The sequence below is a fragment of the Tursiops truncatus genome, chromosome 10, assembly GCF_011762595.2.
Source record: "Tursiops truncatus isolate mTurTru1 chromosome 10, mTurTru1.mat.Y, whole genome shotgun sequence".
NCBI lineage: Eukaryota > Metazoa > Chordata > Mammalia > Artiodactyla > Delphinidae > Tursiops > Tursiops truncatus.
The window spans coordinates 51823053-51850108 of record NC_047043.1 but is presented as its reverse complement, the minus strand read 5'-3'; the positions used below and the strand labels follow the sequence as shown (position 1 = coordinate 51850108).

The 27056-nt window shown below is 37.1% G+C and overlaps 1 protein-coding gene across 13 annotated transcripts in view; it reads left to right on the top strand.

Moving 5' to 3' along the window:
* CLASP2 (cytoplasmic linker associated protein 2) overlaps positions 1-27056 on the top strand; it is a 177290-nt gene that overhangs the window by 76109 nt on the left and 74125 nt on the right. For all 13 annotated transcript variants that reach the window (XM_073810969.1, XM_033864535.2, XM_033864534.2 and 10 more), the window contains 7 exons: positions 2438-2573; positions 8288-8358; positions 11416-11475; positions 12663-12740; positions 13721-13888; positions 16099-16154; positions 17221-17394. In XM_073810969.1, coding sequence (XP_073667070.1) covers positions 2438-2573; positions 8288-8358; positions 11416-11475; positions 12663-12740; positions 13721-13888; positions 16099-16154; positions 17221-17394 — 743 coding nt within the window. The remainder of the gene's footprint in view (positions 1-2437; positions 2574-8287; positions 8359-11415; positions 11476-12662; positions 12741-13720; positions 13889-16098; positions 16155-17220; positions 17395-27056) is intronic.

Genomic DNA, 27056 nt, shown 5'->3' with positions numbered 1-27056 from the left:
TTGGAATTATAACATGCATCATTAACTTATCAAAGTCTAAACCTATTCTGTATGTTTATATTTTTCTAAAATTTAAGCATGGTAGAACACTTAAACTCCTTTTACCACTTCTCCCGACCAGAATACTTTGTTGTATATGTTGTTGTATTCCTTTGAAGAGAGCGGACACAAAGATGCCTACTATTAATATTCATAATCTGGATTGTACTAGATGTCCTAGTCAGAACAGAATAAACAAACAAATAAAAAACCCCTCAGGAAATAAAAACTATGAGGATTGCAAGAAAAGGAACAAAACTGCCCTTATTAACAAATGATATAACTATCCATGCAGAAAATGATAAGAATTGATAGATAAATTATTATAATTAAGGGAATATATAGCAAGATTGCTAGATACAAGTCAATATACTAAAATAATTGAATATCTCTTGATAGAAAAACAAAACAAAAATCCACAAATTGTAACCTTCAAAAATAGTCCGTGATGAGAATTCTGCTTCTTGCCATGATGCAACAACTGGTACAGGATTAGCCCCCTTGCAGAAAACTGGAGAAAATATGTTAAGACAACTGTGTACAGATGATGGACAGCAGGCAGAGCAGGAGTGTAATTCTTGAAACAAACAAGTCAGTTGAACAGTATGATCAGCACAGTTTTGACCTGGATGCATTTTCTGGACCGTGGAGAGGAAGGGAGAATGCAGGCAGAGCAAGGGAGTCTTACTGAGTTGAAGAAGAAGCAGATTGGAGGTTCCGAAAGCTGAAGTGGCTAAAATTTGCAGTGCAGAACACTGGAGAGGAGAGACATACAGAAAAAGAGCTATAGAAATCTGCATAGGGGATCCCATGAGTCTAGTTGAATACTAATCTGTGCATGTGAAAGGTACAACTCCCTGAGGACTGGAAAGAACTACTGGAAGCTATAAGATAAACAGCAATTCCCAGAGTTCACCTGGGCCGGGAGAGGTTCAAGTTCTGATGAGCCAGACTGGAGAAACGTTGTTGAACACCCAGGGCATTCAGTAGAGATCCCAGAAAGGCTGTTGTATAGGAATAGGACTGTTCAGGCTACTCTGGAGACTGAGTACTCTGCAGTATTCTCAGGCCACCCCTCCCAGTAAGCTTATAAGGATCAAGCTGATTCCAAAGTACATCACTGGCCTACCAGAACAAAACTCTTAAACTCTTTAAAGGAAGACAGCAACATCTGGGCACAGGTGGCACCTCTCTGCTTCTGATTTGAGTTTCACATGGGAAAACTGAAGGTATAACTGAACACTAGTAAGTCAGTCTGAGTCTGAGTACCTCTTTGAACCAGGAACCTGAAATTCTGGAACTAACTCTACCCCAACCATGTATTTTAAATAAGATATAAGTATATAGAAATTAAATAATTCCACAAACATTGTCAGAACTGTAATTACAGCATTCTTCCTAAGTGTTTTACCCAAAATCATATTAAATTAATTAGCCTGGATTAGTTGTTTAACTACAAATTTGGAAAGAGAAGACAGATGTCCTTAGAGTCACCCAACTAATCAATGTATGGTAGAGTTCTGTTTTCAATCAAAAATTCTGAAATCCTACACCAAAGATGTCAGGGAGTATTTGTGACCGAAATATTAATATTTCTCATTAATAGAAATAGAGAAATACTGGGACTTCCCTAGTGGCGCAGTGGTTAAAAATCCGCCTGCGAATGCAGGGGACATGGGTTTGATCACTGGTCCGGGTAGATCCCACATGCCACAGAGCAGCTAAGCCCATGCACCACAACTACTGAGCCTGTGCTCTAGAGCCCGCGAGCCACAACTACTGAGCCTGCACGCTACAACTGCTGAAGCCCATGCGCCTAGAGCCCATGCTCCACAACAAAAGAAGCCACCGCAATGAGAAGCCCACACATGCAATGAAGAGTAGTCCCTGCTCACCACAACTAGAGAAAGCCCGCATGCAGCAATGAAGACCCAACACAGCCAAAAATAAAATTAAAAGAAAAAAAAGAAAGAAATAGAGGAGTACTGATTTGGGAAAGATTTTACTTATTTGTAAAATATGTTGAATTTAAGATTGATATTGGGGCATCAGAATGGAAATATCCGATGGTTAAAGACTAAAGTTCAGGACAGTCAGAGCTGAGTGTTTTACATGTCATGTTAATGGTTAAATTCTGAGATCAGATGACTTCTGCATTGCAAAGAGATGGTTAAAATGCCAAATTTCAACTTTGCACTAGACAGTAAAAGGACGGGGAAAAGAAGGAAATAGGTAATATCTGCACTTGCCTTTCTCTCTTTTGTTTTTCTGCCATTGGAACTGGTTAAAATAAAAATTTTGTTAATTCAGTAAAAGAATATTTTAAAATTGTATGGTCCTACCTATATTTAATGTTAAACTATTTTTTTAGAAAACATTTTTCTGTCTTCCTTTATAGCCATCTTTCAACAGTTTTGGGAAACAAGTTTGATCATGGCGCTGAAGCCATTGTACCTACACTTTTTAATCTCGTCCCCAATAGTGCAAAAGTCATGGCAACTTCTGGATGTGCAGCAATCAGATTCATAATTCGGGTAGGTTCTTTTCTTTTCCTTTCTTTTCTTTTCTTTTCTTCTCTTTTTTCTATCTTTCTCTCTGTGTGTTTGTCCACCTCTCTGTCTGTATGTCTCTCTCTCAGTGTACTTAAATAAATCATTAGTATTTTTTTAAACCCCAAAGGAAAATTACATTTGAATTATTTTTCTGATAATAAAAGTAATACACAGTTATTATTGAACATTTAAATAGTACAGAGGATTACAAAGTAAACATGCTTGCATACAGAATATAATAGACATAATATGCATGTACATGTGTGAGTGTGTGTGTGTGTGTGTGTGTGTGTGTGTGTGTATAACCATGTTATAGGTGATAGCAGGCAAATGTAAAACAATAAAAAAGTTACAGGCAGTGGTAAAAGATGACAGACAAATTCTTAATATTTCTCATCATCCACATCTTGAAGGTGCCCAAAAGAACAGAGTTAAAAAGAATAAATCTTCCACACTTGAATTCTGCTCTTCTGCAACTAACCACACTAGCCATTCAGTATGTACTTTTCCAAACTTCTGTTCTTGCCTATACAAACTGTATTTACTACAAAATGTAAATGTAGCATTTATATTTTACATATATGTAAAAATAATGTTTTTTTACACTTGCTTTTTAAACTTCATGTACTTGGGCAGCTTCCCTTGTCCATACATATAATTCTTTTTAATGTCTAAATCAGTTCTCTATTAAAGAACATAATATTAAATTGTCCTCACCATTCTTCTCCCTGAGGTTTATGAAGTTCTTTCTCTCCACCCTTTACCAACATTGAGCATTATTAGTATCTTAAAGGTTTTAAAAATTTAATAATTGAAATATTATTTCATATTCTACTCTGCATTTCTTGCATTATTAGAGACATTAGGTATTTCTTTTCCTTTAATAGTTTTTCTTTGGATTGCCAGTTTATACTTTGTGCATTTTTTTCCTCACTTATTTCTAAGGCCTTTTTTATATGTTTTAAGAACAGTCAGCCCTCCTTATCCATGGGTTCTGCATCTGTGGGTTCAACCAACCTCAGATCAAAAATATTTGGGGGAAAAAAATCCCAGAGAGTTCCAAAAAGCAAAACTTGAATTTGCCTCCTGCCGGCATCTATTTATAGAACATTTACAGTAATTACAACTATTTACTTATCATTTACATTGTATTAACTATAATAAGTAATCTAGAGATGACTTAAAGTATACAGGAGGATGTGTGTAGGTTTTATGCAAATACTGCACCATTTTATATAAGGGACTTGAGCATCCACAGATTTTGGAACCACCCCTGTGGACACTGAAGGATGATTGTAAATTAATTCTATGTTGTAAATATTTTCTACCAGTTTGTCAATTCTTCAAATATCGTTTAAGTTATCGTTCGTTATATATAGAACTTTGAAATTTTTTTGCTTTGAGACAATGCTCCTTTTGTGGTTTTTGTTATAGTTAAAACAACCTTCCCCATTTCTCAATTATAAAAATATTCAATTGTTTAAAACTTTCATGATTTTGTTTCTTAGGTTTAGGTCTAACTCAGTTTTATTTCTGTGTGAAATACAGGTATCTAACTTCATTTTCCCCCAAATACAAAGCCATTTGACCCAGTGGCACGTAGTGAATTACAGTTCAGTCTTTTCTTAAAATATCACTGTTTTCATGTAGTAAATTTCCCTAAATATATGGGTCTGTTTTTTAAATGCCTTTTCAGTTTCTGTGATCAGTTTGTCCTCTCCTGTTAAGTGATGTTTTTTTCTAATACTGCTGTACCAGAAGGTTTTTTTCAGCAATTAAATCCAGTGCCTATGAAGAAATCTATGAATCTATCTATGGAAATGTTCATTTCTTTCTGTTTTAATATTTTTGTAAGCTTCACTAAATCTGGCTCCTTCATAACAGTGTTCAAAAATAGTGGAAATTATTGAAATCTTTGTTTTATCCCTGTGTTTAATGGGAGTGCTTTAAATATGATGTCTGGGATAACTTTCTCGATACTTTACATTAGGTTATGAGAATTTCCTCCTATTTCTATTTTGCTAAATTTTAGTCAGCAATAGATGTGGAATCTTGTCATATATCCCTTTAATATCTTTAGAAATGGTTGTCTCTTTTCATTTATCCATTGTACATTCATGAGCTAAATTCTGCTTGATCATTGTACCATATGATGCTGCTAGATGCAGTTGGCTAATTAAGATTTTGGTATTTACTTAATATGAGTCTTTTGTAGAATTTTCTGTAATTTTTCTGTTGTTTAACATATTTTGTTATTAGGGTTTGCTGACTCAAAGTTATCCGATAACATTTCTAGTGGTTTAGACTGGGCGTTCTTGCATCTCTTTTTGAAGTATTCTTGGTTATTTGTGTTTTCTCAGAATATCTATTTCATATAGATTTTAAGACTCTTTGGCATGAGGTTTTATACTGTTAATTTTAAAAAAAGTTTCTTCCACTGTGGTTATATTGCCATTTTTTTCTTATTATATTATTATATGTTCTTTTAAAAAAAAAACACTTGCTAGAGGTATTGTTATGGATTTTTTATAAGCTTCAAGTTTGTTTTATTGGTACCAATGGGGTTCTTTAATTTTTTCTAGTTCTTTAGTTTCTACATTTGTGTTTCTTAATTCCTTTCTTTGACTTGCTGTGGCTTACCTCTTTTTTTTCCCCTAGATTTTTGTGGTATATCCTTAGGTAATTTGTCATAGTTTTTGTTGTTTAATATTATAACGCTTTCTTATTATAATGTTTTCTTCTGAGTTTGGCATTAGCAGCATCCAGTGATTTAGATTTATCACATTCTCTTTATTTTATAATTCTCAATCATTTGTAATTTCCATTTCAACTTTCTCTTTGAATTACATAAGGATATTGTTTGCATTTTCAGATGGTTCTTTTGTTGTTCTTATCATCTTGTAATCTCATGATATTCTGATCATACAATTTCTTCTTCATTGAATAACCTGAATTTTGTTAGTATCCTAATACATCATAAATTTAGATAGTCTTTTAGTATTTGCAAAGTATGAAATTCATTTATAGGGTACTTTATTCATTACTAAATCTAGTTTGTTTATTATTCAAATTCTTCATGGTCTCATTTTTTTAAAAAACTGCTTTATCTGGCAAATTCTGATTCTAGTTTTTATCAACTTTATTTTCCTAACAATTCTTGCTTCATGTACTTTATGGGTGAAAGTTTTTGACTACTACCATCTTGAAATAGTATTTTTTCTTTCCTGTCTTTTCTGTTTTATGTTCATTGTATTTGCTCCTTACCTGTTTCATTATTTTCTTAGAAGTTTCTTACTCATTGTCAGTGTCAGGAATAAAACCTCTGTTTTACTTCTCCAGCCTTTTAAAAAGTATATATTTTATCTTATTCATGTCATTTTTTTTCCCTTAACCATTAAATTAAATTGAGCCAAAGACATTTTCATTTTCAGCAATTGAAATTAATTGCTTTTTTTTTTTTTTTGCTGCCTTTATTCCTGCCCAATCTTTATTAGGAAACTCTTCCCATTTAAAATTTTTGTTTGATTTTAGTGTGTTCTCAATTTTCATATATATTTATCTTTGCATATTTCAAAATGCTTTTCTTTGCCCTTTTACAAGAACTCACAAATTGGACTTTAGGTTCACATTTCTTTTCCCTCAGAATTATGTCCTTTTCACTCAATTGTTTTCTTAACTTTTTATTGTTTCTATAATAAGTTAGATATCATTTGATTTTTTAATTTAAAACAAAACACCACCTTAGGAGGCTTTATAGAAGAGTCTCTGTGTCAGGAGTTCCCTCACGGCAGGCCTTGGAGTAGATCATCTTTCATTAGTGCTTTCTTTACATAGTGGAGCCAGATTTCTGACTAAAATGAAGTTTCCTTAAATTTATGTTAGTTTTCATGGATCATTTATTTATTGCTTCTGTTTGTCATTTATCATTTCCTAAATATTTTTTTGTTTTCTGTCTTACAGCTGTATATGTTCTCAGGAAAAATTCCTTTAAATTCTACTTACTATCTTATGATCTCACTGAAAATACAAATCGGGTGTTATGTTGTTGTTTTTTTACATTATTTCCTGTTTTCTATATTTTGTTTCCCAGGTTCTGACTTGGTGTTTGATTGAATGTGTCATCTGTAAGGGTGTCATCTGTGTGTCATCTGTAAGACAATGTGTCATCTGTAAGACCCATTGTGAGGGTCACTTTTTATTTTCCTTTGGTATAGCTCCCCCGAATATGGTGTAGCAATAGTTAGGTTAGTCTTTTGCCCCATCGCTGCCACTGTGTTGGATGTGGGTTAATCAGTCAGCAGTAGGGTTTTGAGGAGGTTATGAGAGAGGAGGAAGAAGGTAGGTGAGACCTCCTATGTAGTATGTTGTGGCTAGGGAGTCTCCTTGGGCTTTAACACCACAGTAATGTTTGAGGATGGGTTCTTCTGGATGCTCTAAGGGAGCCGGGTCCACAGAGCCCTTCCACGCTGAATGTAACAGTTGAATAATATTCAGGTCAGCACTGTGTTGCATTATCCTCATTTGAACAACTTCAGGTCTGTGGGTGGTTTCCCTCTGTAGGAACTGAAAAAAGTTTTCCCTCTAATTTTGGTTGAGTTAGTTGTGGCACACACTGATGTGCCATTCACGTTCTCCTTCACTGAAAGACTTGTTTCCCCAGGACTGGAAGCAATGTGGGCAGACAGTCTTCAGCTGCCAGCCTCTTCAAGGATTGCCTCAGCTTGCAGAGAGCTGCTTTTCCCAAGGTCTTGCCTCTTCCTGGTTATGGCCCACATCTAATAACTGATTGATGTGGAAGTATAGTGCTGTGGCTATCTTAGACCAATTTGAGACTACTCTGAAGGACCATTTTAGCTCCAGAGCTTCCCAAAGCTTCAGCTTTGGGCAAAGATGTCCTCGGGCCATATCACAGATTGATTTCTTCTTCTGCTCACTCCTGCTTTCTTCTCCTCACTTCCACTGGTGTTGATCCCAAGAGCACTTCTTAATATCCTGAATGCTAAACTCCATCTCAGAGCCTGCCTCCTAGAGAACCCAACCTGTACCATTAGCTCAGAAGAAAAATAGGAGATTTAAAACATCAAATACGTATGCTTAAGTTACTATTTTATTCTTGTGTCAATTATGAACTTTTCAGTGTTTGCTTCACTAAAGAAGAACATAAGAATTACTAATAGAAACCAGAAGATTGTATATACTGACCCTTACCTGAATTCTAGAGAGCTGTGGTTCAGCCAGGATGAAAGTTCAATTAAAATCACCATTTCAAAGTACATTCACAGTAGTTATGTACATTCACAGAGTTATTCACTCTGATAACCTGCTTTGATGACATAGCAGTTACTGTCTTCTCCAGCAGTAGCAGTACGTCAGAAAATAAGACCAGTACATGCCTGGTCCCTCTTAGTGCTCCATCCCCTCAAAGTACACTATCCTAACAGTTATCTGTATTTATACAGTTAACTTGTCTTTATTATTTAATATTACAATCACATCTGCCCTTGTGAAACTATATCATTACTATTACTTTAATTTGGGGAAACTTTTTGACTGGTCTTAATTTCTTTCAAAATCTGATTTTATGGTATTTTTGTTCTGTTCTAATACAGCTAAATACTTGAATGCAAGGCAAATAGAAGAAGAGATTATGTAAAGTACACAGTATTTTTCAACCTCTTCTAAAATATCTTTTTCAGCATACTCATGTACCCAGACTTATACCTTTAATAACAAGCAATTGCACATCAAAATCAGTTCCTGTAAGGAGGTAAGTTTTGAAAAAACTTACTATAGCTTTATGTTGGATATTGCATTATGTTTAGTTCTTAGTTGGGTGCAAAAATTAGTTGTCATCAATTTCTTGCCTTCTAGAAACCTTATTAAAATTTTTTAATCATTTAACATAAATTTAACATAATTTTTGTGTTATATAAGGGAAAAAGGAACGAAGTGCTTATTATGGCTATGCACACTTCTCAGTTTTATCCTATTAAGGTTTGGTTTATTTGGGCCACTAGTTGTTTGGTATTCAGAGAGTATGGAGTCTAGAGTCAGCCCTTACCTAGAGTCCTACAACTGTGACTGATTGTCCTACTGCAGGCAGTTATTTTAACTGCCCTGAACCTCAGTGTTTTCGTATATTAGTGGGGCTAATAATGTGGACCCCATGGAGTTGTGAGGGTTAAATGAGAAACACAATGGTAGAATTGAACATAGTGTTTGGCACAGAGTATGCAGCCATAACACATCAGTCTGTCAGTATCTCTCTCTCTCCTTATGGTTTCTACAATCTTTAATATCATCACTATCTCCACAAATAATAAAGACAGCAAAAACAAGATTTGTGCATTGGATATTTAAGAAAATTGTAAAGAACTCTTTCCCCTTTTTTGTTTGATAAATATGTTTATTTAAGTACTTTGAATGTTAGGAAAAATAAGACATCATTATTACCTGTAAGTGATTCGGAGTTTTGGGACAGTTGTTTAATTACCTCTCTCTTATGTCGGGGTCGGCAAACAACAGCCCACTGGTCGAATCTGTCCAACAGTCTAGTTTTCTATGGCCCACAAGCTAAGACTGTTTTTTACGTTTTTGAAGGGTAGTTAAAAAGGGGTAAAGAAAAATATATAAAATAGAGACTATGTATGTGCTTCTCAAAGTTTAAAATATTTACTGCCTAAAATATTTACTATCTGGCCCTTTACAGAAAAGGTTTACCAGTCTCTGTCTTACACTGAAGAAAATGGTAATTGGAGAAATAGGAATGTGACAGAGAAGAGGAAGTCAGGAAATGCATCAGAAAATTACCTTGAAAATGGGGAGCAATTCAATACCTGTAAGGGAAGAGAGTGGGGTATAATGTACACAGAGATGGAAAGCTATGCTTTGTGCTGCAGAGCCATTGGACAGACCACTGAGGCCAGAACACATGATAAATGGGAGGATTCAGTAGGAAAAGAGACTGACTGAGGGGAAGAAGGGGATAGGTTGAAGTCAAAGTATAGAAGGCTTTGAATGTCAGGAAGAGAAATTTTGATATTGTTCCATTAGCAGTTTTTGGTGAGGAGGTAATGTCATCCATCCTAGTTTTTATTTCAGCTATGAACAGCAATTAAAAAGGGACAATGAGGGCTTCCCTGGTGGCGCAGTGGTTGAGAGCCCGCCTGCCGATGCGGGGGACACGGGTTCGTGCCCCGGTCCGGGAAGATCCCACATGCCGCCGAGCGGCTAGGACCGTGAGCCATGGCCGCTGAGCCTGAGCGTCTGGAGCCTGTACTCTGCAACGGGAGAGGCCACAAAGTGAGAGGCCCGCGTACCGCCAAAAAAAAAAAAAAAAAGGGACAATGAGAAGCATTGGTTTAATTAAGTAGGACTTCTTACAGCTCATGTAAGAGAGGCAGGGTCCGAACTAGAGCTGTATTTATGATAATTGATTGAAGGAGGTTTTATTCAATAAATTCAGGAGATTTCAGATATAGAAATGAGTCTTGATAATTGGATATGGATGAGGAAGGTGATGTCAAGTGCTTCAGACTGTGATCTCTAGAGTCAGAATGCCAGGGTTTAAGGCCGTGCTCTATCCTTTGGGCAAATTAATTTAACCTCCATGTTTCTCTTTTTTCTAATCTGTATCATATGGGCTCGAAGAGTAGAATTGAGAGGGTAAGAATTAAATTTGTTGTTCTGTATCAGTATGTAGTGTTTGAGTTGACACTCACTGCCTGTGTAGAGATGTCTGTGAGCTGGTTGACACTCTGACTTAATGGCTGAATTGAAGAACCAGTGCTGGAGATAAAGGACTAGGTGTGAGAAGTACAGCTGATAGAGCTAAGGGTACAGGTGATACTGCCCAAGAAAAGACAATAAAAGGGAAGAGGGCTGAGATCAGCACCAACCAGGTGGGCACCTATGTAAGGGTAGGTGGAGGGAAAGTGTTAATAAAGGAAGAAAAACAGGGCAGAGCTGTGTCATCAGATGCCAAGAAAGAACAAAAGCTCAAGAACGAGACAGTTGAAGAAGTTAAGAACCAGAAGGCTAAGGAGAAAACACCAAATACTTGATTAAGAATCATTTGCATATATATTTAAGGGAACAAATGTAGAAATGGAAGATCCATCCCAGCTTTCTTGGTCACCATTGTATGTCTTCAGTTTATAGTACGCAGTAGGTGTTCGGTAAATATCTTTTAAATTAAGTTAAATTGTATATTTGACAAACATTTTAAGTTAAAATTATGGGGAACCCTTAAGGTCTTTTTGAACTATTAAGCATAGGAATAGTTGGAGCCTTAAATAAGTTAAGTGGGACTTCCCTGGTGGCACAGTGGTTAAGAATCTGCCTGCCAATGCAGGGGACACGGGTTCGAGCCCTGGTCCGGGAAGATCCCACATGCCACGGAGCAACTAAGCCCGTGCACCACAACTACTGAACCTGCACTCTAGAACCCGTGAGCCACAACTACTGAGCCCGTGAGCCACAGCTCTGGAAGCCTGCGTGCCTAGAGCCTGTGCTCCGCAACAAGAGAAGACACTGCAATGAGAAGCCCGTGCACTGCAACGAAGAGTAGCCCCCACTTGCCACAACTAGAGAAAGACCGCACCCAGCAACGAAGACCCAATGCAGCCAAAGCTAAATAAAAAAGAAATTTATTTTTTAAATTAATTAATTATTTGACAGTAAAGATATCTAAAAACATGTCTTATGCTTTAATTTAGGGGGCAAAGTGGAATATTATAGAAGAAAGTGTTAACATTTAGTTATAAATTAATATAACTTAATATAATGTTATGACATTTAGTTATAATTAACTTTTATTTTTCAGGCGTTCATTTGAATTTTTAGATTTGTTGTTGCAGGAGTGGCAGACTCATTCATTGGAAAGGTATGCATTGACTATTCCTGTCCCACCACCCTCCCCTCCCCATTGTCACCGGTTCTTTAGAAATTGATGTGACTGGTTTTGCATTATTTCTCATTTTGCTTTAACAGTTATTAGCACTGATTTTCCCTTAAAGCTGTGGTGCTTCTCTTATTCATTACAGCTATGATTTTCTTCTTTGTGGGTGAGTGAGGGTCTCTTAGTAAATGGGTTATATAAGGTATTCCAGGTTAAATTAGGCAAATATTTTAAAATGTATTTCTAGTCACATGAGATAGGTTTCCTGAGGTGCAGTTAACCAAGTAATGAATTATTTAAGATAGAAGAAAGGCACTTCCTTTCAGAGGAAAGAGATTAAAAAAGTGAAAGAGGAATTTTCTGGTGGTCCAGTGGTTAGGACTTGGCGCTTTCACTGCCAGTGCCCGGGTTCGATCCCTGGTCAGGGAACTAAGATCCTGCAAGCCTTGCTGCGCGGCCATTAAAAAAAAAGGTGAGAGAGATTTGTTGGAAAGTTTTTCCACACCAGTTGTCAGTTGTCATTGGTCAAGTATACACTGGGCAGCATCTAATGAAGCTCTGAGGTGAACAAGAGGAAAATGTTGGTCACTGGCTATTTGCATGGCTGTATTTCTCATTAATTTCAAGTTTGAAGCTTGGGATATACATGCATTTATGTTGAACACGTTGCTGATTTTCCATTCTCATGGAAATCATTAAATCCATTCATAACCCATTTCTAAAAAATAGAATTTGTTGTTTACTGCAGGCATGACATAATTCCAAATTTTCTTTAAGTTCCTTTGTGGCAGCTGCTATTCAGTTTGGTTAGATTATAACTGATCGTACTATTAGCAAATAATTTTATACATTGGTAGATTAGTGAGGAACCACACAAAAGGTTTTTTTTAATTCATAAAAAATTTGAGATTTGAGTGCTATATGTCTGGACTCCATCTGAAAATAATTATGTCCAGGTTTATAATGTTTGACTTGTCAGAAGGAAACGATACATGAATGAAATGCATGGGATGGGTTATTAGGAAATCTTGCAATCTTAGATTTATTATTGTGTACTAATTATCTTTTTATCTCCCTTGCCCCTTTGTGATTGATGCATAATGTATAGGCAGTATCATTTATGGTGAAATACATAGTTTTACACATGAATCTAAAGGTGTTTTATTTTATAGACATGCAGCCGTCTTGGTTGAAACTATTAAGAAGGGAATTCATGATGCTGATGCAGAGGCCAGAGTGGAGGCAAGAAAGTAAGTCTATAATGTAGTTTTTGACAGTTTAAACATACTTTGGTCTTTTCTTTGACAGGAATTATATTGGGAGAATGAAAATATCATTCAAATGTCCCAAGTATTCTATTTGATTAGCTCTTTAGTAAAATGGAGGTTGATTTGTCTCCATTAAATCTGTACTGGGTGTCTTAACAGTTCACTTAGCATTGTCATTTGTACATTCAACAGTATTCCCGTTCCATCATAACATACTCACTTTTGCTGTGAATAAAAATAACTAATTTATTGAACATTTAACATGTACCTGATACTGTTTAGGGCAGTAGGTATATGTTATTTTCTAATCCTTAAAATGATCCCACAAAGGTGCTGTCTCCTTATGTTGGCAACTGACTTTTGGAGATTTGGGAGTTTACCCAAGGCCACACAGACCCTAAGGATTACAGCCAGCTTTTGAACTGAGATCTCCTTTTCTCAAAAGCTTGCCGTCTTTCTACCAAAACTTGTTAAATATAGAAAGTATTCTACTTGGCACATTGTGGGTGTATTAAAAACCTATGGGGGACTTCCTTGGTGGCACAGTGGTTAAGAATCCACCTGCCAACGCAGGGGACACAGGTTCGATCCCTGGTCCAGGAAGATCCCACATTGCTGAGGAGCAACTAAGCCCGTGTGCCACAACTACTGAGCCTGAGCTCTAGAGCCCACAAGCCACAACTACTGACGCCCACGCGCCTAGAGCCCACGCTCTGCAACAAGAGAAGCCACTGCGAGGAGAAGCCTGTGCACCGCAACGAAGAGTAGCTCCCGCTTGCCGCAACTAGAGAAAGCCTGCGTGCAGCAACGAAGACCCAACGCAGCCAAAAATAAATTTAAAAACTAAAAAAAAAAACCTATGGGCTTAAAAACCTTTGTTCTTCTTGAACGTACACATTTTACGGTTAATGTCTAATAATGCAAAGTTATTACTTTTTGTTGTTTGTTCATTTGTTTTACAGGACTTACATGGGTCTTAGAAACCACTTTCCTGGTGAAGCTGAAACACTGTATAATTCCCTTGAGCCATCTTATCAGAAGAGTCTTCAAACTTACTTAAAGAGTTCTGGCAGTGTAGCATCTCTTCCACAATCAGACAGGTCCTCATCTAGCTCACAAGAAAGTCTCAAGTAAGGTCATATAAATGATAATTACTGATTTCTTTGTCTCTCCAGCTCCACAAAGTTCCTTATGTTGGATGGTTGAATATCTGATTGCTTTCACTTGAAGCCTTTTTGAAAGATGATGACTGATTGTGCTTATTTTCTTTGGCCTGTTTTCTCAGGGGTTGGATTACATACTTGTATAACTTCTCGTTAGGTAAAGAGTATAGGGATTCAAATTTTGTTTGAATATGTTCGTGTCTGTGAAAAAGATTGGAAAGCATTAATTTGTATACTTTTCTTAATACCTGGAAGATAGTCAATATAGTAAATAGCCCATTTCTAGGGCACTGTAGTGGAAGAACTGTAACGGAGATTCAGAAGTCATCTTCAGAACTCTTACACAGCAGTGTAACTGGTAAAAACTCCACTGCTTTCTTTCCTCACCTCTTGCACGGTTTAAGATTTCAGCAAATCCCTCAAGGGGGCAAAATTATCTAGTATCTGACTCACTTCTCTGTAACTCCACTCATCATTATGTTGGCTACCTCAAACCCTTGCTTCCTTGGCTTACCCCTATTTTCTGTTTCTGTAGCCCTATGAGACTGCTAAGATACCTAGCAGTGGCCACAACTATCTGAAGATTTCCCCAGGGAAGAGCAGCTCACAGAATGTCAGTTTACCTCCCTGTAATTCCTATCTCTTTAGGACCTTAACCCCACAATGATTGCTGTTTGCCTTTGCAGCTCTCTGGTACAGAACTGGGACTGGGAGGCACCTAGGGCACAAAATTCAAGGAAGCACTCACAGGGTCTTGTGAGTACTGTACTAAATAAAAGTTCAGTGACTTACATGTTTTCGAAGTAAAAGCAGATATGATTTGATTTTAAAAAACAATTCTTGTAGGAATAATTACCTATTTAAACTTCTCTTTAAATTTGTGATAAATCCTTCACCTCAAATGAGGTTTGTTGCTTCTTTTCCCTTTACTTTAATTTACTATACTCAAACTTTAAAGTGTATATGAATCACCTGAAGATCATGTTAAAATGCAGAAGCTGATTCAGTAAATCTGGGATGGGACCTGAGATTTTGCATTTTTTACATACTCCTGGGTGATGTCAATGCTTTTTGTCTATGGACCAGACTTTGAATAGCAAGGATCTAAACAAGATATTTTCTTACTCTCGTAGAACATCTTTAAACATAAACAAACAACTTTAAAATCTGTGGACTTGAAGTGGTCTGCCTCAACCTATTAGAGGAACAATTTTAGGGGACAGTTATAAAAATAATATAATACTGGGTTTAATAACCAACTACCAAATTTACCATTTGATAATAATAACTTAAAGAATGTTTTTCAACACTCTGTCATTAACCTCTCTTCCTCTTACCTTTAAAATTTGTAGACAGGGAATTCCCTGGCGGGCCAGTGGTCAGGACTCCATGCTCTCACTGCCGAGGGACTGGGTTCAATCCCCTGTCAGGGAACTAAAACTCCCACAAGCCACACAGCGTGGCAGATAGATAGATAGATACATACATACATAGATATACTTTCCAGACTCTCTCACATACTTAGATATTTATTTATGGGCTTCAGAGTACCATAGTAATTAAAGATAAATAATCAAAAAAGATATTAAAGGAGGCAGTGGATTCTTTGAATTGATTCTAGGTGTTTTCCTTTCTAATCATACATGTTATCCTCAGCAGTAGTCCTTAGCTTTGTTTCTGTTGCCCCATGCAGTAATACTTAATAGAACTGCTATAGACCATGTTATACCTACAGGGTAACTGCACGAGTTTACCAATGGCCACAACCATATGACTTCGGTGAGACAGGCCTTGGTTACACTGAATTCCCTGTGTACTAGCAATACTACTACCTTTCTCTAAGTAAAATATCTCAGACTAGAAGTGTTGGAGAGTGCTATTATTGAGTTCCCTGTGGTAGTGTGTGCTGAGGACCAGAGTGAACAACAGCAACCTGGTCCCTGTTTCTGTAGAGCTTACAGTCTTTATTCAATGCTAGTTATTTCATTTTTGCTTCACAGCTAACTTAGATACCACTGATATATGACAACAACTGTTCTAAAGTGATTTGTAAAAGGAAAGTTGAAATCAGAAATACTTCTCAACTCTTCGGAAAACTCAATGTTATTTCATTAATTTTTGTCAGAGGAGTGATAAATTATGTCGTCTTACTAAAAGTATTTCTTTTTACCTTGCAGCCGCCCTTTTTCTTCCAAATGGTCTACAGCAAACCCATCAACTGTTGCTGGAAGAGGTAAATTGCCTTTTTAACTAAGAGTCATAGCATATTTTACTTAATAGAGTAAAAGTGACTTTATAAATAAATTAAAAGTTACTATGTAAAAAGATATTCTCACTCTGGGTCACATGAAGAGTTGAAAAGTTTAAAACACAGAGTTACACTTTAAAAGTTTTAAAAGCGCATTAGAACAGTTTTAAAGCTAAACAGTTTAAAGCAGTAGCTTTTAAACTGTTTTAATATGACCCACAGTGAGAAAATCATTTTACATAGTAAATACCACACTTATATACTGTACCTGTGTTTGTATACCATATACATATACTACATGTCATATATATAATATAGTGTATATAATTATATACATACAATATACATAGGCTGTGTAGTATATTGTATATAAGTATACATATATAGTATAATCCAAAGTTCCAGGAAGCCTACTTACCCTTACTTGTGATGCATTCTCTTTTCTACTGTGTTTCATTTCTTTAAAGTGCTGTCATGACCCACTTAGTTGATTTCACAGCCTATTAATGGGTCATAACTCAGAGTTTATAAAACTCCTCATTAAAACTGAAAAACTAAAGACCAGAGATTTAATGACTTAATTGGCATTACCTAAGAGTGGCAGAACCTGCATTATTTTCTGAATTATTCTATTCCCAGGCTAGTTCTACTTGCATTATTCTTATAGTTAAAAAATAGCCCCGCTGTCATCTATTTATCTTGTAACAGTGCTTCATTTTCATGAATCAATCATAAACATCATCCTTTCATCTATAAAACAGTCCTATGAACTTTACAAAGTATAGTTATTTTTCCCATGTTATGAAAGGGGAAAATGAGGCAGAGAAATATTGAGAAAATTGTCCAAGAAGAATTAGTTATGACAGCATTGAAACTGAGGCATTCTGATTTTAAAATATACTAAAGTACTTTCTAGTATCCATTTGGCCACTACTTCCTTTTTGACCATTTGTCATCATAGATTAATCTCATGGTGATTTCAAGTTTATATAATTTTTGTGCCGTTTGCAGTAACTGAAATAATAGGTTACCTTTGCTTTGTTTTTCATAGTATCAGCAGGCAGCAGCAAAGCCAGTTCCCTTCCAGGAAGCCTACAGCGTTCACGAAGTGATATTGATGTGAATGCCGCTGCTGGTGCCAAGGCACATCATGCTGCTGGGCAGTCTGTACGAAGTGGGCGGTTAGGTGCAGGTGCCCTGAATCCAGGTTCCTATGCATCACTAGGTAAGACAACTAACTATGGGAAAGTACAACATTTTCTCCCTGGTCTCAGGGAAGCAGTGAATCATCATCAATTTCAGTGATTGATGATGGTGATATATTTATCATTTCTATTTCATTCTTGCTAGTTAAGTATAGTCCATATGTTTTATATGATTCTGTCCTTGCAATGTAGTTCTGAGGTATCTGAAATACCTTGTTTCTCTTTTCCCCCTGTTGTGCTCCTAACCATCTTAATCAAAGGAACAATTCTTTATTCCATGATTTGCATATAGAATTTTCAAAGTTCTGCACTACAGCCACATCCAGCTGCTGGATACTAAGGGAGTTTGGTGTTGTACCCAGCTTCTCTATCCTCTTTCTCCTACTTCAGTTCCCTTACCAAGAAGTTAAAGCCTTTTGGAAATCTGGGAAAACTGCAAAGGTGAATCATAATCAAAGCTTAAAAATAAATAAAATACCTAGGAATAAACCCACCTAAGGAGACAAAAGACCTGTATGCAGAAAACTATTAGACACTGATGAAAGAAATTAAAGATGATACAAACAGATGGAGAGATATACCATGTTCTTGGATTGGAAGAATCAACATTGTGAAAATGACTGTACTACCCAAAGCAATCTACAGATTCAGTGCAATCCCTATCAAACTACCAATGGAATTTTCCACAGAACTAGAACAAAAAATTTCACAATTTGCATGGAAACACAAAGGACCCCGAATAGCCAAAGCAATCTTGAGAAAGAAAAATGGAGCTGGAGGAATCAGGCTCCTGGACTTCAGAGTACACTACAAAGCTACAGTAATCAAGACAGTATGGTCCTGGCACAAAAACAGAAACATAGATCAGTGGAACAGGATAAAAAGCCCAGCGATAAACCCATGCACATATGGTCACCTTATTTTTATATAAAGGAGGCAAGAATATACAATGGAGAAAAGACAGCCTCTTCAATAAGTGGTGCTGGGAAAACTGGACAGCTACATGTAAAAGAACGAAATTGGAACCCTCCCTAACACCATACACAAAAATAAACTCAAAATGGATTAAAGACCTAAATGTAGGCCAGACACTATAAAACTCTTAGAGGAAAACATAGGCAGAACACTCTATGACATCCATCATAGCAAGATCCTTTTTGACCCACCTCCTAGAGAAATGGAAATAAAAACAAAAATAAACAAATCAGACCTAATGAAACTTAAATGCTTTTGCACAGCAAAGGAAGCCATAAAAAAGATGAAAAGACAATCCTCAGAATGGGAGAAAGGATTTGCAAATGAAGCAGCTGACAAAGGAATTATCTCCAAAATATACAAGCAGCTCTTGCAGCTCAATATCAAAAAAACAATCCAGTCGGGCTTCCCTGGTGGTGCAGTGGTTGAGAGTCTGCCTGCCGATGCAGGGGACACAGGTTCATGTCCTGGTCCGGGAAGATCCCACATGCCGTGGAGCGGCTGGGCCCGTGAGCCATGGCCACTGAGCCTGCGCGTCCGGAGCCTGTTGCTCCGCAACGGGAGAGGCCACAACAGTGAGAGGCCTGCGTACCGCAAAAAAAACAAAAAACAAAAAACAACCCAATCCAAAAATGGGCAGAAGACCTAAATAGACATTTCTCCAAAGAAGATATACAGATTGCCAACAAACACATGAAAAGGTGCTCAACATCACTAATCATTAGAGAAATGCAAATCAAAACTACCATGAGGTAATACCTCACACCGGTCAGAATGGCCATCATCAAAAAATCTACAAACAATAAATGCTGGAGAGGGTGTGGAGAAAAGGGAACCCTCTTGCACTGTTGGTGGGAATGTATATTGATACAGCCACTATGGAGAACAGTATGGAGGTTCCTTAAAAATCTAAAAATAGAACTATCATACGACCCAGCAATCCCACTGTTGGGCATATACCCTGAGAAAACCATAATTCAAAAAGAGTCATGTACCACAGTGTTCATTGCAGCACTGTTTACAATAGCCAGGACATGGAAGCAACCTAAGTGTCCATCAACAGATGAATGGTTAAAGAAGATGTGGCACATATATACAATGGAATATTACTCAGCCATAAAAAGAAACAAAATTGAGTTATTTGTAGTGAGGTGGATGGACCTAGAGTCTGTCATACACAGTGAAGTAAGTCAGGAAGAGAAAAGCAAATACCGTACGCTAACACATATATATGTATGGAATCTTAAAAAAAAAATGGTCCTGGTGAACCTAGGGGCAGGACCGGAATAAAGACACAGACGTAGAGAATGGGCTTGAGGACACAGGGAGAGGGAAGGGTAAGCTGGGACGAAGTAAGAGAATAACATTGACATATATACACTACCAAATGTAAAACAGATAGCTAGTGGGAAGCAGCCGTGTAGCACAGGGAGATCAGCTCGGTGCTTTGCTACCACCTAGAGGGGTGGGACAAGGAGGGTGAGAGGGAGACGCAGGAGTGAGGGGATATGGGGATGTACGTATGCGTATAGCTGATTCACTTTGTTATACAGTAGAAAGTAACACACCATTGTAAAGCAATTATACTCCAATAAAGATGTTTAAAAAAAAAAACTTAAACATATATTCCCAAAGCTATTCAGGGTTTGTTTTTTATATCCATCAACCTTAAAAGTTTGAGATTGGTTATCCATATTATTTATCTCTGTTTTGTGCTTCATTTTTCTTTCTCTTGGGTAGTACTCAGGGAACACTAGGCAGGCAGATCATTGGAACACAATAGGAAGTGTAGAGATTCTAGGTGTGAATGTGGTACATGATAAAGGTGGCATAACTGCATTCAATGAGGAAAGCATAAATTTACAGTAAATGGTGTTTAGACATATGGCTTTCAGTTTGGTACAAAATTAAGTTAGAACCATGTTTCATACCATATAAAAATTTATTCCAGATAACTAAGAAGTTGAACAAAAATATAAAGCATCTTGACAAAAACATAGTAGTTGAGTATTCAGCTAATCTCAGATTGGAGAAGAAATTTTAAGCATAAAGAGCCAGAAAACCATGAGGGAAAATCCCTTAGGATCGAAATCTTAAGTGTGAAAATATAAAATCAAGTGACTGAAAATTAAAAGGGAAAAAAATTTTGCCAATACTACAAAAAAAGCTGAAATGTCAACAAGTTTTATAAGTCAATGAGAAACAGATGAGCTTATTTTTATAGAAAAAAATTTTACATATATCAAGAAAAGCATATTTCAAAATTACCCCCAAACAGATGTTGGACCTCCACTGTAATCAAACAAATGCAAACTGAAAGACCGGTAAATGCAGCAAGAAAGTTAAGGTTCGTGCCTACTATTCATAAAGAATGTGTTTAAAAGTGCTGATGTGAAGTAATCATGGAATACTTTATCTGAGTGGCATTTTAATAATACCCATGAAGCTTTTTAAAATGTTGAAAGTTTTGAGCCAGTAATTCAATGTTTATAGATAATTATGCCAAGAAATAAAAGGAATATTCATTATGTTTCTAAAAATAGATGTATTAGTTTCAACCTTGATGTGTAACAAAGAGGGAGTGATTAAGTTATGGTATATCCTTACAGATACTATGCAGCCATTAACAAGTCATATTTTTTTTAATTTTAAAAAAAATTTTATTTATTTTTGGCTGCATTGGGTCTTTGCTGCTGCACGTGGGCTCAGTAGCTGTGGCACACTGGCCCTAGAGCATTCGGGCTTCAGTAGTTGTGGCGCGTGGGCTCAGTAGTTGTGGCTTGAGGGTTCTAGAGCTCAGGCTCAGTAGTTGTGGTGCACGGGCTTAGTTGCTCCATGGCATGTAGGATCTTCCTGGACCAGGGGTCGAACCCATGTCTCCTGCATTGACAGGTGGATTCTTAACCACTGCGCCACCAGGGAAGCCCCAACAAGTCATATTTTTAGCAAAGATCAAATGATACGGCCTACCAAGCAATGTGTGATACTTTCATTATTTTGTATAAAATTATACATAGATGAAAAACTGGACAAGAATGGGTTTGTTTGTTTGTTTTTTTGTTAAGATTCATCTATGTTGTTGCATGTAGCTAAAGTTCATTTATTTATATTTCTATGTACAATATTCTATGGTATGAATATATCACAATTTAGTTTTCTGTTCTGTTAGTGGGCATCCTGGTTGTTTCCTGTTTTTTTATTATTATGACTAATACTCATGAACATTCTTATATATAGGACTGGACAGAGATGTTTACAAAGATGTCAACAATGGGTTGATTAGTGCTTTTAAATTTTCATAAAACTTTTCTGTGGTAGAAACATTACCTTCCTGGAAATGCATTATTATTTCAATATATGAAAACTAATCAATATAATATACCATATAGTAAAATAAAGGACAAAAATCACATGATCATCTTAGTAGATGCAGAACAGGCATTTGACAAATTTCAACACCCTTTCATGATAAAAATACTCAACAAACTAGTATAGAAGGGAACTTTCTGAACCTGATAAAGAACATCTGTGAAAAATCCACGTATATACAGGTAGTATATACGTCATGATGAAGGACTGGATGCTTCCCCCAAAATCAGGAACAAGATAAGGATTTCCACTCTTGCCCTTCCTAACAGCATTATCATGGAAGTTCTAGCCAGGTCAGTTAGGCCAGAAAAAGAAATAAAAGGTATCCATATTGGAAAAGAACTGAAGCTATTTGTAGAAAACATGGTCTTATATATAGAAAATCCTAGGAAATTCACAAAAAAACGATTAGAGCTTATTAATAGTTCAGCAGAGTTACCAAAGATAAGATCAATATACAAAAATCAGTTGTATTTCTAAATGCTAGCAATGAGGGACTGCCCTAGTAGTCCAGTGGTATAGAATCCGCCTTACAACACCGGGGACACCGGTTCAATCCCTCGTCAGGGAACTAAGATCCCACATGCCGTGGGGCAACTAAGCCCGCGTGCCACAACTACAGAGCCCACTCACCCTGGAGCCTGCGCACCACAACTAGAGAAGAGAAAACCTGCACGCCACAACTAGAGAGAAGCCGGCACACCACAATGAAAGATCCCACATGCCTCAATGAAGATCCCATGTGGCACAACTAGAGAGATGCCCGCACACCACAATGAAAGATCCCACATGTCTCAGTGAAGATCCCATATGCCACAACTAAGACCCGACGCAGCCAAAAATAAATAAACAGAAGATGGTGGAGTAGAAGGACGTGTGCTCACTCCCTCTTGTGAGAGCACCGGAATCACAAATAACTGCTGAACAGTCATCAACAGGAAGACACTGGAACTCACCAAAAATGATACCCCACATCCAAAGACAAAGGAGAAGCTGCAATGAGATGGTAGGAGGGGCGCAATCACAATAAAATCAAATCTCATAACCACTTGGTGGTTGACTCACGAACTGGAGAACAATTATACCACAGAAGTCCATCCACTGGAGTGAAGGTTCTCAACCCCAAGTCAGCCTTCCCAACCTGGGGGTCCGGCAAAGGGAGGAGGAATTCCCAGAGAAACAGACTTTGAAAACTAGTGGGATTTGATTGCAGGACTTTGACAGGACTGGGGGAAACAGAGACTCCACTCTTGGAGGGCACACACAAAGTAGTGTGTGCATCAGGATCCGGGGGAAGGAGCAGTGACCACATAGGAGACTTAACCAGACCTACCTGCTAGTGTTGTGGGGTCTCCTGCAGAGGCGGGGGGTGGCTGTGGCTCACTGCAGGGACAAGGACACTGGAAGCAGAAGTTCTGGGAAGTACTCTTCGGCATGAACCCTCCTGAAGTCCACCATTAGCCCCACCAAAGAGCCTTTAACCTCCAGTGCTGGGTCATCTCAGGCCAAACAACCAACAGGGAGGGAACTCAGCCCCACCCATCAGCAGACAAGCAGATTAAAGTTTTACTGAGCTCTGCCCACCAGAGCAACACCCAGCTCTACCCACCACCAGTCCCTCCCATCAGGAAGCTTGCACAAGCCTCTTAGATAGCCTTATCCACCAGTGGGCCAACAGCAGAAGCAAGAAGAACTACAATCCTGCAGCCTGTGGAATGAAAACCACATTCACAGAAAGAGAAACAAAATGAAAAGGCAGAGGACTATGAACCAGATGAAGGAACAAGATAAAACCCCAGAAAAACAATTAAATGAAGTGGAGATAGGCAACCTTCCAGAAAAAGAATTCAGAATAATGATAGTGAAGATGATCCAGGACCTCTGAAAGGAAAAAGAATGGAGGCAAAGATCAAGAAGATGCAAGAAATGTTTAACAAAGACCTAGAAGAATTAAAAAACAAACACCTAGAAGAATTAAAGAACAAACAAACAGAGATAAACAATACAATAACTGAAATGAAAAATACACTAGAAGGAATCAATAGCAGAATAACTGAGGCAGAAGAATGGATAAGTGACCTGTAAGGCAGAATGGTGGAATTTACTGCCACGGACCAGAATAAGAAAAAAGAATCAAAAAAAATGAAGACAGCCTAAGAGACTGGGACAACATTTAATGCACCAACATTCACATTTTAGGGGTCACAGAAGGAGAAGAGAGAAAAAAGGGACCTGAGAAAATGTTTGAAGAGATTATAGTCGAAAACTTCCCTAACATGGGAAAGGAAATAACCACCCAAGTCTAGGAAGTGCAGAGAGTCTCAGGCAGGAGAAACTCAAGGGGAAACACGCCAAGAAACATAGTAATCAAATTGACAAAAATTAAAAACAAAGAAAAATTATTAAAGGCAACCAGGGAAAAACAACAATTAACATACAAGGGAACTCTCATAAGGTTAACAGCTGATTCCTCAGCAGAAACTCTACAAGCCAGAAGGGAGTGACACGATATATTTAAAGTGATGAAAGGGAAGAACCTACAACCAAGATTACTCTACCTGACAAGGATCTCATTCAGATTTGATGGAGAAATCAAAAGTTTTACAGACAAGCAAAAGCTAAGAGGATTCAGCGCCACCATACCAGCTCTACAGCAAATGCTAAAGGAGCTTCTCAAAGTGAGAAACACAAGAGAAGAAAAGGACCTACAAAAACAAACCCAAAACAATTAAGAAAATGGAAATAGGAACATACATATTGATAATTACCTTAAATGTGAATGGATTAAATGCTCCAACCAAAAGACATGGATACAAAAACAAGAACCATATATATGCTTTCTAAAAGAGACCCACTTCAGACCTCGGGACACATACAGACTGAAAGTGAGGGGATGAAGAAAGATATTCCATGCAAATGGTAAACAAAAGAATGCTGGAGTAGTAATACTCATATCAGATAAAATAGACTTTAAAATAAAGACTGTTACAAGAGACAAGGAAGGACACTACATAATGATCAAGGGATCAATCCAAGAAGAAGATATAACAATTATATACGCACCCAACATAGGCACATCTCAATATATAAGGCAAAAGCTAACAGCTATAAAAGAGGAAATCGACAGTAACACAATAATAGTGGGGGACTTTTAACACCTCACTTACACCAATGGACAGATCATCCAAACAGAAAATTAATAAGGAAACACAAGCTTTAAATGACACAATAGACCAGATAGATTTAATAGATATTTATAGGACATTCCATCTGAAAACAGCAGATTACACTTTCTTCTCAAGTGCACACAGGACATTCTCCAGGATAGATCACATCTTGGGTTACAAATCAAGCCTCGGTAAATTTAAGAAAATTGAGATCATATCAAGCATCTCTTCCAACCACAATGCTATGAGAGAAGAAATAAATTACAGTTAAAAAAACGTAAAAAACACAAAACACATGGAGGCTAAACAATACTAAATAACCAAGAGATCCCTGAAGAAATCGAAGAGGAAATCAAAAAATACCTAGAGACAAGTGACAATGAAAACATGACGATCCAAAACTTATTGGCTGTTTATAGCAATACAGTCCTACCTCAAGAAACAAGAAAAATCTCAAATAAACAATCTAACCTTACCACCTAAAGGAACTAGAGAAAGAAGAACAAACAAAATACAAAGTTATTAGAAGGAAAGAAATTAAGATCAGAGCAGAAATAAATGAAATAAAAACAAAGAAAACAACAACAAAGATCAATAAAACTAAAAGCTGGTTCTTTGAGAAGATAAACAGCACTGATAAACCTTTAGCCAGACTCATCAAGAAGAAGAGGGAGAGGACTCAAATCAATAATATTAGAAATGAAAAAGGAGACGATACAGCAGACACTGGAGGAATACAAAGCATCATGAGAGACTGCTACAAGCAACTCTATGCCAATCAAATGCAACTCTATGCCAATCAAATGCACAACCTGGAAGAAATAGACAAATTCTTAGAAAGGCATAACCTTCCAAGACTGAACAAGGAAGAAACAGAAAATATGAACAGACCAATCACAAGTAATGAAATTGAAATAAAATTGTAATAAAATCTTCCAACAAACAAAAGTCCAGGCTTCACAGGTGAATTCTGTGAAATATTTAGAGGAGAGGTAACACCCATCCTTCTCAAACTCTTCCCAAAAATTGCAGAGGAAGAAACACTCCCAAACTCATTCTACGAGGCCACCATCACCCTGATACCAAAACCAGAGAAAGATGTCACAAAAAAAGAAAACTACAGGCCAATATCACTGATGAATACAGATTCAAAAGTCCGCAACAAAATTCTCACAAACAGAATCCAACAACACATTAAAAGGATCATACACCATGATCAAGTGGGATTTATCCCAGGGATGCAAGGATTCTTCAATGTATGCAACTCAATCAATGTGATACACCATATTAACAAATTGAAGAATAGAAACTATATGATCATCTCAATAGATGCAGAAAAAGCTTTTGACAAAGTTTAACACCCATTTATGATAAAAGCTCTCCAGAAAGAGGGCATAGAGGGAACCTACCTCAACATAATAAAGGCCATATACGACAAACCCACAACAAACATCATTTTCAATGGTGAAAAACTGAAAGCATTTCCTCTAAGATCAGGAGCAAGACAAGGATGTCCAGTCTCACCACTCTTATTCAGCATAGTTTTGGAAGTCCTAGCCACGGCAATCAGAGAATAAAAAGTAATAAAAGGAATACAAATTGGAAAAGGAGAAGTAAAACTGTCACTGTTTGCAGATGACATGACATGATACTATACATAGAGAATCCTGAAGGTGCCACCAGAAAACTACTAGAGCTAATCAATGAATTTCGTAAAGTTGCCGGATACAAAATTAACGCACAGAAATCTCTTGCATTCCTATACTCTAACAACGAAAATCAAAAGAGAAATTAAGGAAACAATCACATTCACCACTGCAACAAAAAGAATAAAATACCTAGGAATAAACTTACCTAAGGAGGTAAAAGACCTGTACCTAGAAAACTATAAGACACTGATGAAAGATATCAAAAATGACGCAAACACATGGAGAGATATACCATGTTCTTGGGTTGGAAGAATCAATATTGTGAAAATGACTGTACTACCCAAAGCAGTGTGTAGATTCAGTGCAATCCCTATCAAATTACCAATGGCATATTTTACAGAACTAGAACAAAAAATCTTAAAATTTGTATGGAGACACAAAAGGCCCCAAATAGGCAAAACAATCTTGAGGGAAAAAAATGGAGCTAGAGGTATCAGACTCCCTGACTTCAGACTATACTAC